We start from the raw sequence: 12,384 nt of genomic DNA, 5'->3' as shown, positions 1-12,384 counted from the left end.
ATGGACACGGATCCCAGTGCCAGGGCCTGTCCCCATCCCACCTGGAATGGATCTCCAGCCCCTCATGCGACAGGGAAGAGCTTCCCTGCCAAGCAACTGCCAGGTCCTGATCCCCCCTGGAAGAGATCTTGGGGAAGAAATCCTGCTGGGACACCCTAGGGGACAGTCCCTGTCCTCTGCCATTCCTGAGAATTCCCAAATTCCTGCAGGATCTCCCCACGGAATGAGCCATGGGCAGAGGGGCTTTATTGGAAACACGATTTGGGGAAGGGAGTGGATCCAGCCTCAAGCCCATTCCAATCCCAATTCCAAACCCATCGCAATCCCAAACCAATCCCAGTCCAATCCCAATCCTCTGGGAATGGGGCAGAGGCTCTGGGAGCACCGGCTGTGGGTCCGTATCCCACCAGGAAGAGGCGGCACAGCCTCTCCACTCCTGTCTGACATTCCCTGCAGGGATAATTCCCAGTCCCAATCCTTGGGAATATTCCCAAGGGCAAATCCTGCTGGGACACCCTGGGGGACAGTCCCTGTCCCTCTTCCTGAGAGATCCCAAAGAGAATTCCCTGAGAATTCCCAAATTTCTGCAGGATCCCCGCAGAGATCCCCATGGAATGGGCAGAGGGGCTTTATTGGGAACATGGGTTGGGGGATGGGTGGATCCAGCCCCAGCCCCCATCCCACCCCAATCCTATTCCCATTCCCAATCCCAATCCAGTCCCAATTCCACCCCAATCCCGCTGGGAATGGGGCAGACGCTCCGGCAGAGCCAACTCTGGGTCCGTATCCCACTGGGAAGAGCCGGCACAGCCGACATTCCCTGCAGGGACAATTCCCAATCCCAATCCCAAGGAGCACCCGCTCATCCCTGGATGTTGCCGCCGTCTCCGTCCCCTCCCAGCAGCGCTTCCCTCTCCTGGCTGTCGCTCCCGCTGCCCCCGGCGTTCCCGGTGTTCCCGGCGCTCCGCAGCGCGCGGTGCAGGCCGTTGTAGAGCGCGGCCCCGGCCAGGAGCAGGGCGAATCCCGGGATCTGGAGGGCGTGGAAGCGCTCCCAGCGCAGCGCCAGGCTGAGCGCCCAGACCAGCAGCGTGCGCAGGCTGTCCAGCACCGTGCGCGTGGTCGCGCTCAGCTCCCGCGTCACGCTGATCCCCGCGAAGTTGAAGAAGGAGATGCTCCCGATGTTCCCCAGCAGCGCCGCCAGGATCAGGGGATCCCGGCGGATCTGGCACCAGGCGTCCGCGGGATCCTCCAGGACGCTGCGGGGGTTCCCCGAGAGCCGCCCCGCCGGGATGAAGGACAGCGGCACCAGCAGCAGCGCCAGGATGGAGAAGCCGAAAAGACCTGCGGGGAATTCCTGCTTGTATCACGGATCGGACCGAGCGGGATTCCCGTGGAATTCCCCTGGGAATAGGGCAGAGGCTCCGGGAGAGCTGGCTGTGGCCCCAGTCCCAATCCCAATCCAGCCCCAAATCCCAATCCCAATCCAGTCCTAATCCCATCCCAATCCCCTGGGAATGGGGCAGAGGCTCTGGGAGAGCTGGCTGTGGCCCCACTCCCAATCCCAATCCCAATCCAGCCCCAAATCCATCCCAATCCCCTGGGAATGGGGCAGGAGATCTGGGAGAGTTGGCTGTGGCCCCAATCCTAATCCCAATACTAATCCAGCTCCAAATCCCAATCCCCTGGGAATGGGGCAGAGGCTCTGGGAGAGTTGGCTGTGGCCCCACTCCCAATCCCAATCCCAATCCCAATCCCAATCCAGCCCCAAATCCATCCCAATCCCCTGGGAATGGGGCAGAGGCTCTGGGAGAGTTGGCTGTGGCCCCACTCCCAATCCCAATCCCAATCCCAATCCCAATCCCAATCCCAATCCAGCCCCAAATCTGTCCCCATCCCCTGGGAATGCGGCAGAGGTCTCTGGGCGAGCTGGCTGTGGCCCCACTCCCAATCCCAATCCCAATCCCAATCCCAGTGCCAATCCCAATCCCATCCCAATCCCCTGGGAATGGGGCAGAAGCTCCGGGAGCACCGGCTGCGGGTCCGTATCCCACCAGGAAGAGCCGGCACAGCCTCTCCACCCCTGTCTGACATTCCCTGCAGGGACAATTCCCAATCCCCGAGGGCAAATCCTGCTGGGGGACAGTGCCTGTCCTCTGCCACCCCCGAGAATTCCCAGATTTCTGCAGGAGATCCCCGTGGGATTCCCGCTGGCGGGGGTACTGGGGAATCGCGGACCTTCGGTGCCCACGGCGCGCAGCGGGTGCACGTCGTGGCTGAAGATGAATTTCTCCTCCAGCACCATCTGGATGGACACGATGGCCTGGGCCAGCAGGATCAGGAGGTCACCTGGGAAAACAGGGAAAACCGGGATAAGAACAGGGAAAAGAATAGGGAAAAGAACAGGGAAAAGAAAAGGGAAAACAGGGAAAAGAACAGGAAAAACAACAGGAAAAACAACAGGGAAAAGAACAGGGGAAAAAAAAGGGAAAACAGGGAAAAGAACAGGGAAAAGAAAAGGGAAAACAGGGATAACAACAGGGATAACAACACGGAAAATTGGGATAACAATTGGGAAAAAACGGGAAAACAACAGGGAAAACAGGGATAAAACAGGAAAAGAACAGGGAAAAGAAAAGGGAAAACACGGATAACAACAGGGAAAACAACAGGGAAAATCAGGATAACAACAGGGAAAACAAGGAAAACAACAAGGAAAAAAAAGGGAAAAATGTGGGGAAAACCGGGATAACAGGGAAAAGAACAGGGAAAATTGGGAAAACAGGGAAAAGAACAGGGAAAACAGGGATAGCAACAGGGAAAATGGGGGAAAGAACAGGGAAGAGAACAGAGAAAAGAACAGGGAAAAGAACAGGAAAAATTGGGATAACAACAGGGAAAACAGGGAAAACAACAGGGAAAATAGGCATAAAACAGGGCAAACAACTGGGAAAACAGGGAAAACAACAGGGAAAACAGGGATACCAACAGAGATAACAACAGGAAAAAGAACAGGGAAAAGAAAAGGGAAAACAGGGAAAAGAAAAGGGAAAACAGGGATACCAACAGAGATAACAACAGGAAAAAACGGGATAACAACAGGGAAAAAACAGGGAAAACAGGGAAAAAAACAGGGAAAAGAAAAGGGAAAACAGGCATAACAACAGGGATAGCAGGGAAAACAACAAGGAAAATCATGATAATGACAGGGAAAACAAGAGGGAAAATTGGGATAATAAGAGGGAAAACAAGAGGGAAAATTTGGATAACAAAAGAGAAAACCCGGATAACAACAGGGAAAATGGGGAAAACAAGAGGGAAAAACAGGGAAAAGAACAGGGAAAACCAGGATAACGACAGGGAAAACAGGGAAAACAACAGGGAAAACAACAGGGAAAAGGAAGAGAGGAGGAAAATGGAGGAAAAGTGACCCCCCCCCCCCCATTCCAAGGAGTTTTCCCCCCATTCCAAGGAGTGATGAGTCCAGGGGCCAGCTGGAAATGTAATTAGGCTAATTGAAAAGTGCAGATGAGTCGGGGAGCCGGCCGGAACTATAATTAAGACGGCGAAATACCGCACGTTTTAGTTAAGGTTTTAAATAAAATGAACGAGTTAAGTTAGGAATGCCGCTAGCAGGAATCACAAACTCTGGTTCAAGAGCGACAGAAATACCAGGAAAAGTGAAATTCCAAGGGACGGGGGAGAGATGGAGCATGCAAGAGGGCAGGAGCCATAAAAAACCCAGCCTTGAGAATAACCCAAGAGCTGGGACAGGCTTAGCCCAGGTGACCAGCAGGCCAAGAGGTGCGACTGGCCTGCCCGCGGGTGAAGAGCTCCGTGAGGAAGATGATTTTCAAAACCCCACCGACGACCCCAATTAAGGGAGAACAATTGCGCAGCCGTAATGAATATTCAGCTGATTATAACACGGGTGATGAATATGTATAAGGTGGCCTTAAAAGCCGTGTGAATGTGTAAAATGTTTTTGGATGAACGGGGAGCGGGAGCCTGTGGCTGCCCAAGAACGGCTTTGGGAAATAATTCCAATATTCCGCTTGTTCCCGTTGGCACGATTAACGCCCTTCCTTCCTTTCTTTCCAGCCTTAGTTAGTTTGTCTGTGCTTCAGCGATCCCCCCATTCCAGGGAGTGATCCCACAATTCCAAGGAGAGATCCCCCCATTCCAGGGAGTGATCCCACAATTCCAAGGAGAGATCCCCCCATTCCAAGGAGTGATCCCACCATCCCAAGGAGAGATTCCCCCATTCCAAAAGGTTTTCCCATCATTCCATGGAGTGATCCCACCAATCCAAGGAGTGATCCCCCCATTCCAGGGAGTGATCCCACAATTCCAAGGAGTGATCCCCCCATTCCAAGGAGTGATCCTCCCATCCCAAGGAGAGATTCCCCCATTCCAAGAGGTTTTCCCACCATTCCATGGAGTGATCCCCCCCATTCCAGGGAGTGATTCCCCAATTCCAAGGAGTGATCCCACCATCCCAATGAGTGATCCCCCCATCCCAAGGAGAAATCCCCCCATTCCAAGAAGTTTCCCCCCCAGCTCCATGGAGTGATCCCCCCATTCCTAGGAGTCTTCCTGCCACTCCAAGGACCTTTCCCACCATCCCAAGGAGTGACCCTGCCATTCCAAGGAATGATCCCACCATTCCAAGAGGTTTTCCCATGATCCCATGGAGTGACCCTTGCCATTCCATAGAGTGACCCCGCCATCCTATGGAATAATCCCACCATCCCAACGACTGACGCCGCCATCGTACAGAGTGACCCTGCCATCCCAAGGCTGTCCCACTGCCCCGGCATTCCCGGGATTCCAGCCCGTGTCCCTCTGCCCCGGCATTCCTGGGATACCCATGATGCCATGGGATGCCCCGGCATTCCCGGGATATCCCTGATGCCAGCCTGTGTCCCAGTGCCCTGGCATTCCCGGGATACCCGTGATGACATCAGCCAGCCCCTGTCCCACTGCCCTGGCATTCCTGGGATACCTGTGATGATGCCAGCCTGTGTCCCACTGCCCCAGCATTCCTGGGATATCCCTGATACCAGCCCGTGTCCCACTGCCCCAGCATTCCCGGCATTCCCTGGGATGCCCCGGCATTCCCGGGATACCGGTGATGACGTCGGCCAGCCTGTGTCCCCCTGCCCTGGCATTCCCACGATGCCAGCCCGTGTCCCACTGCCCTGGCATTCCCGGGATTCCCATGATGCCCCGGCATTCCCGGGATACCGGTGATGACATCAGCCAGCCCGTGTCCCACTGCCCCGGCATTCCCGGGATATCCCTGATGCCAGCCCGTGTCCCCCTGCCCCGGCATTCCCAGGATTCCCTGAGATGCCCCGGCATTCCCGGGATACCGGTGATGACGTCGGCCAGCCCGTGGCCGGCGCCGCCGGGGTTCCCGCGCAGATCCGCCATTCCCACCAGCGCCAGCCCCAGGATGGTGAGCACAATTCCCGCCCAGTGGCTCCACTCCAGCCTCCGGCCCAGGAAGGCCACGGAGAGGAGCCCGGTGAAGATGATGAGGGAGCCCCGGAGCATCTGGAAGCTGGAGGCGCTGGTCATATTCAAAGCTGCGGGAAAACGGCGGGAAAAGCGCTCAGGGCCCGACGGAAACTTCCAGAAATCCCGCGGTTCACGGGAAAAGCGGGAATTGCGCGGCGGACTCACCCACGTACATGATGCTGGTGCCGGCCATGTCGCACAGGGCGGGGGGCAGGAACAGCAGGGCGTTGAAGGGTCGGGATGGGGCCGGGGCTGGATCCCGATCCCGATCCCGATCCGCGCGGCGCCGATCCCGCAGGAGCAGCAGGTAGAACACGGGGAGGCAGGAGAATTCCCCCAGGAACATCCCGGCGGCCTGGGGGACACAGGGAATGTGGGAATGTGGGGCTGGGAGGGGGGGTGAGGGCTGGAAACGGGAATAATGGGGATCACCTATAGGAATGGGGCTGGAAACGGGAATAATGGGGATCACCTATAGGAATGGGGCTGGAAACGGGAATAATGGGGTTCATGTGTAGGAATGGGGCTGGAAATAGGAATAATGGGAATCACCTGTAGGAATGGGGCTGGAAATAGGAATAATGGGGTTCGTGTGTAGGAATGGGGCTGGAAATGGGAATAATGGGGTTCATGAGTAGGAATGGGGGCTGGAAATGGGAATAATGGGGTTCAAGTGTAGGAATGGGGCTGGAAATGGGAATAATGGGGTTCATGAGTAGGAATGGGGGCTGGAAATGGGAATAATGGGGTTCGTGTGTAGGAATGGGGGCTGGAAATGGGAATAATGGGGTTCGTGTGTAGGAATGGGGCTGGAAACGGGAATAATGGGGATCACCTGTAGGATTGGGGGCTGGAAATGGGAATAATGGGGTTTGTGTGTAGGAATGGGGGCTGGAAATGGGAATAATGGGGTTCACCTGTAGGAATGGGGGCTGGAAATGGGAATAATGGGGTTCACCTGTAGGAATGGGGGCTGGAAATGGGAATAATGGGGTTTGTGTGTAGGAATGGATGCTGGAAATGGGAATAATGGGGTTCACCTGTAGGAATGGGGGCTGGAAATGGGAATAATGGGGTTCATGTGTAGGAATGGGGGCTGGAAATGGGAATAATGGGGTTCATGTGTAGGAATGGGAATGGAAACGGGAATAATGGGGTTCACCTGTAGGATTGGGGGCTGGAAATGGGAATAATGGGGTTCATGTGTAGGAATGGGGCTGGAAACGGGAATAATGGGGTTCAAGTGTAGGAATGGGGCTGGAAATGGGAATAATGGGGTTCATGAGTAGGAATGGGGGCTGGAAACGGGAATAATGGGGTTCACCTGTAGGAATGGGGGCTGGAAATGGGAATAATGGGGTTCATGTGTAGGAATGGGAATGGAAACGGGAATAATGGGGTTCATGTGTAGGAATGGGGGCTGGAAACGGGAATAATGGGGTTCAAGTGTAGGAATGGGGGCTGGAAACGGGAATAATGGGGTTCAAGTGTAGGAATGGGGCTGGAAACGGGAATAATGGGGATCACCTGTAGGAATGGGGCTGGAAATGGGAATAATGGGGTTCAAGTGTAGGAATGGGAGCTGGAAACGGGAATAATGGGGTTCATGTGTAGGAATGGGGGCTGGAAATGGGAATAATGGGGTTCGTGTGTAGGAATGGGGGCTGGAAGCTGGAATAAGAGGGTTGACCTGCAGGAACGGGGTTGGAAGCTGGAAAAAGGGATCAGGGGTAGGAGTGGGTTGAAAATGGAAATAATGGGGTTCACCTGTAGGAATGGGGGCTGGAAACTGGAAACGAGGAATCACTTGTAGGAATAGGGCTGGAAATGGGGAAAGGGCCTGGAATCAGGAATGGGGCTGGAAGCTGGAATGGGATTGGAATTGGTAATGGGGCCGGAATTGGGAGTGGGGCTGGTATCAGGAATGGGGCTGGGATTGGGAATGGGGCTGGAATCAGGAGTGGGGCTGGAATTGGGAATGGGGCTGGAAATGGGAATCTCACCGGCAGGAAGGGGTGTTTGGATCAGGAATGGGGCTCAAATCAGGAATGGGGCTGGGATTGGGAATCTCACCTGCAGGAAGGGACTGGAATTGGGAATGGAGCTGGAATTGGGAATGGGGCTGGGATTGGGAATGGGGATGGGATTGGGAATGGGGTTGGGGTCGGGAATCTCACCTGCAGGAAGGGATTGGAATTGGGAATGGAGCTGGGATTGGGAATGGGGATGGGATTGGGAATGGGGCTGGAATTGGGAATCTCACCTGCAGGAAGGGATTGGAATTGGGAATGGGGATGGGATTGGGAATTGGGATGGGATTGGGATTGGGGTTGGGGTCCGGAATCTCACCTGCAGGAAGGGGTGCTGGAATTGGGAATGGGGCTGGGATTGGGAATGGGGATGGGATTGGGAATGGGGCTGGAATTGGGAATCTCACCTGCAGGAAGGGGTGCTGGAATTTGTGCTCCTCCGTCCCATCGCAGCCGGGAGCGCTGAAGTTGTCGGCCCACCTGGGAGGGGTCAGGGCAGGGAATCGGGATCGGGGATCGGGGATCGGGATCGGGGATCGGGATCGGGATGGGGATCGGGACCGGGCCGTGCCCTGGGACAGCAGCGCCCCCAGGTGACACGGCCGGGGCCGGGATGTCCCCAGGGAAGGCGACACCGCCGGGGCTGTCCCGGCCTGAGCAGCCCTGGCTGGGATCCCGGGATTGAGTGACAGCCGGGAACGGGACACCGGGAACGGGACACCCCCTGTCCCAAAAATCCGGATCTGGGATCCCGCGATTGAGTGACAGCCGGGAACCGGACACCGGCACTGGGATACCGGGAACGGGACACCCCATGTCCCAAAAATCCGGATCCTGAGGGACACCGGGAACGGGACACCGGGAACGGGACACCCCCTGTCCCAAAAATCCGGATCTGGGATCCCGCGATTGAGTGACAGCCGGGAACGGGACACCGGGAACGGGACACCGGGATTGGGACACCGGGAACGGGACACCCCCTGTCCCAAAAATCTGGATCCTGAGTGACAGCCGGGAACGGGACACCGGGAATGGGACACCCCCTATCCCAAAAATCCGGATCCTGAGGGACACCGGGAACGGGACACCGGGAATGGGACACCGGGATTGGGACACCGGGAACGGGACACCCCCTGTCCCAAAAATCCGGATCTGGGATCCCGCGATTGAGTGCATGGGACACCGGGAATGGGACACCGGGAATGGGACACCGGGAACGGGACACTGGGAATGGGACACCCCATGTCCCAAAACTCCGGATCCCGAGGGACACCGGATCCATAAAATCCCTGGACGCCCCAGCCCCAGTTTGGGGTAAATCCCCCTTTTTTTGGGCTGCTCCAACCACCCTCTGGCCAAAGCAGGACGCTTTGGATGCGGATTTCCCATGCCACAGACCCCGAATGTCCCCCCGAATCCAGCCGGGAACATCCCCGACCCCCCAGGGGACCCCTCCCCTCCCGGTTTTCCGCCAATCCCGGCAGATTCGGGGCTGACTCATCCCCGGGGTGTCGCAAGAGGCTTTTTTGGGACCTCACGTGTCCCCTCCGCCTCAGTTTCCCCTTCCGGAGCTGGGATCGGCCGGGATGAGCCGGCCTGGCAGGTCCGCCCCGCCCGGGCACATTTGGGGATCGCCGCGGCTTGGCAATGACGTCACTGCCGCGCTTCCCGGGATTTTGGGGTGCGGGAGGAGCCGCACGGGCACCCGGGGCGGGGCTCCAGCCCAAAATGGGCTGGAGGAACCCAAATTCCCTCCCCGACCCCAAAAGGAGCCGGATCCCCGCCAAAAGGATCCCCCCTCCCCCTTGTGGGGGTGGGGACACCGAGGTGACCCCAAAGCCTCGGGGGGGGGTCCCCAAGGCCACTCACGGGGACACAACCGCGACACCGGGGGGCGGGGCGGGGCCCGGGGGATTTTGGGGGGGGATTCTGGGGGATTTTGGGGGACTCACTTGGCCGCCAGGGTGTTGATGGAGCCGGTGAGGAGCATGAGCGCGGCCAGGCCCAGCTGGTACCGGGACCACGCCATGGCCCCCCCACCACGGCACCGCCCTCCGCGGGGACACGCCCACACCGCGGGGACACGCCCCCGGGCACGCCCACACAGAGAGGACACTCCCCTGGTCACGCCCCCTAACGGGGGCACGCCCACATCAGGGACACGCCCGTGACAGGGACATGCCCATCGAGCACGCCCCCGTCAGCAGAATGTGGGCCACGCCCCTGGCCACGCCCCCTAACGGAAAAGCTCCGCCCCTACTTCTGCTGGCCGCACAGCAATGGGAAGGAATGCGTGGCGATACGCCCCCTAATTTGCATACCCACGCCCCCAGCCTCCAATGCTGCCGGTCCGGGGAATTCTGTCCCGGGCGTTCTGTACTGGGAATTCTGTCCCGGGAATTCTGTCCTGGAATTCTTTCCCGGAATTTCATCCCTGGAATTCTGTCCAGGTAATTCTGTCCTGGGAATTCTGTCCCGAGGATTCTGTCTTGAGAATTCTCTCCCGGGAATTCTGTCCCGGGGATTTTGTTCCGGGGAGTTCTGTCCCGGGAATTCTGTCCCCGGGAATTTTATTTTGAAAATTCTGTCCCGGGAGTTCTGTTCCGGGAGTTCAGTCCCAGGAATTTTGTCCTGGGATTTCTGTCACGGGGATTCTGTCCCAGGAATTCTGTCCCAGGGAGTCTGTCCTGGGAATTCTGTCCTGGGAGTTCTGTTCCGGGAGTTCTGTCCCAGGAATTCTGTCCCGGGGATTTTGTTCCGGGAATTCTGTCCCGGGGATTTTATTTTCAGAATTCTGTCCCGGGAATTCTGCCCCGGGGATTCTGTCCCGGGGATTCTGTCCGGGGAGTTCTGTCCCGGGAGTTCTGTCCCGGGAGTTCTGTTCCAGGGATTTTGTCCTGGGGATTCTGTCCGGGGAGTTCTGTTCCGGGAATCCTGTCCCGGGATTCTATCCCGAAGATTCTGTCCCGGGGATTCCGGTCCCGGGGATTCCCGTCCCGGCGCCACCGCCCCCGTGTCCCCCCCGTGTCCCCCCCCGCGTGCCCGGCAGGTGGCGCTGTCGGAGCGCGGCCGGGATCCATTCCCGGCATTCGGGACCCGCAGCGCCCGCCCAGGATAAACCCGGGATAAACCTCTCAGGGATAAACCTGACTGGGATAAACCCGGGATAAACCTAGCTGGGATAAACCTGTCTGGGATAAACCCGGGAAAAACCTGACTGGGATAAACCTGTCTGGGATAAACCCGGGATAAACCTGACTGGGATAAACCTGACTGGGATAAAACCCGGGATAAACCAGAGATAAACCTGTCTGGGATAAACCCGGGAAAAACCTGACTGGGATAAACCTGTCTGGGATAAACCCGGGATAAACCAGAGATAAACCTGTCTGGGATAAACCTAGCTGGAATAAACCTGTCTGGGATAAACCCGGGATAAACCTCTCTGGGATAAACCTGACTGGGATAAACCCGGGATAAACCTAGCTGGGATAAACCTGTCTGGGATAAACCCGGGAAAAACCTGACTGGGATAAACCTGACTGGGATAAACCTGACTGGGATAAACCCGGGATAAACCTAGCTGGGATAAACCTGTCTGGGATAAAACTGGGGAAAAACCTGACTGGGAAAAACCTGACTGGGATAAACCCGGGATAAACCTAGCTGGGATAAACCTGTCTGGGATAAACCCGGGAAAAACCTGACTGGGAAAAACCTGACTGGGATAAACCCGGGATAAACCTAGCTGGGATAAACCTGTCTGGGATAAACCCGGGAAAAACCTGACTGGGATAAACCTGTCTGGGATAAACCCGGGATAAACCTGACTGAGATAAACCTGTCTGGGATAAACCCGGGATAAACCTAGCTGGGATAAACCTGTCTGGGATAAACCCGGGAAAAACCTGACTGGGATAAACCTGACTGGGATAAAACCCGGGATAAACCAGAGATAAACCTGAACGGGATAAACCCGGGATAAACCTAGCTGGGATAAACCTGACTGGGATAAACCTGACTGGGATAAAACAGAGAGAAACCAGAGATAAACCTGACTGGGATAAATCCAGGAAAAACCTGACTGGGATAAACCTGACTGGGATAAAACAGAGATAAACCTGACTGGGATAAACCTGCCTGGGATAAAACTGGGGTAAACCTGCCCAGGATAAACCTGCCTGGGGTAAAGCTGCCGGGGATAAACCTGGGACAAACCTGCCTGAGATAAACCTGTCTGAGGTAAACCTGTCTGGGATAAACCTGTTTGTCATAAACCTGTTTGTCACAAACCTGTCTGGGATAAATCTGGGATAAACCAGGATAAACCTGTCTGGGATAAACCTGTCTGGGATAAACCCGGGATAAATCTGCCCGGGATAAGCCCTGGATAAACCTGCCCAGGATAAACTTGTCTGGTATAAACCCAGGATAAACATGCCTGGGATAAACCTATTTGGGATAAACCTGGGATAAACCTGCCCAGGATAAACCTATTTGGGATAAACCTGCCCAGGATAAACCTGGCTGGGACAAGCCTGCCTGAGATAAGCCGGCCTGGGATAAATGTGTCTGGAAAGACCTGACCAGGGTAAACTCGGGATAAATCTGACCAGGATAAACCTGCCTGGGATAAACCTGGGATAAACCTGCCTGGGATAAACTTGGGATAAACCTGCCCAGGATAAACCCAGGATGAACCTGCCCGGGATAATCCCGGGCAGCTCCTCCATCCCCCTGTTCCCTCCCGGGCCTCCCCCACAACCAGTGATGAATTGTTTTTCCGTACCTTTCCCACCCCTTTTCCTACCCCTTTTCCACCCCTTTTTTCCAC

General features: G+C 56.3%; 1 protein-coding gene across 2 annotated transcripts; it reads right to left on the bottom strand.

Moving 5' to 3' along the window:
* Nucleotides 1-224: 224 nt before the first annotated feature.
* SLC35F6 (solute carrier family 35 member F6) lies at nucleotides 225-9,627 on the bottom strand. 2 transcript variants are annotated; one of them, XM_066547658.1, is made up of 6 exons: nucleotides 9,503-9,627; nucleotides 7,958-8,030; nucleotides 5,686-5,875; nucleotides 5,373-5,588; nucleotides 2,236-2,346; nucleotides 225-1,341 (listed from the first exon to the last, which is right to left on the bottom strand). In XM_066547658.1, the coding sequence occupies exons 1-6, from the start codon at nucleotides 9,577-9,579 to the stop codon at nucleotides 863-865; spliced, it is 1,146 nt and encodes a 381-aa protein (XP_066403755.1). In that variant the 5' UTR covers nucleotides 9,580-9,627; the 3' UTR covers nucleotides 225-862. The 2 variants fall into 2 exon arrangements, with proteins under 2 accessions (XP_066403755.1, XP_066403754.1); XM_066547657.1 differs by lacking the exons at nucleotides 5,373-5,588; nucleotides 5,686-5,875; nucleotides 7,958-8,030; nucleotides 9,503-9,627 and having other exon boundaries at nucleotides 2,236-4,501.
* Nucleotides 9,628-12,384: the final 2,757 nt, after the last annotated feature.

The sequence above is a fragment of the Molothrus aeneus genome, chromosome 3 (assembly GCF_037042795.1).
Source record: "Molothrus aeneus isolate 106 chromosome 3, BPBGC_Maene_1.0, whole genome shotgun sequence".
NCBI classification, from domain to species: Eukaryota; Metazoa; Chordata; class Aves; order Passeriformes; family Icteridae; genus Molothrus; species Molothrus aeneus.
Note: the sequence above shows the minus strand (reverse complement) of the source record. Positions and strands in the feature narration are given on the sequence as shown.

Excerpts from the sequence above, each read along its gene's own strand:
- SLC35F6 (XM_066547657.1), bottom strand. The coding sequence starts at position 3,463 with ATGGGGGGAAAACTCCTTGGAATGGGGGGGGGGGGGTCACTTTTCCTC. Across the intron at positions 1,342-2,235 it reads GCGCGCCGTGGGCACCGAAG|GTCTTTTCGGCTTCTCCATC; the intron begins GTCCGCGATTCC and ends AATTCCCCGCAG.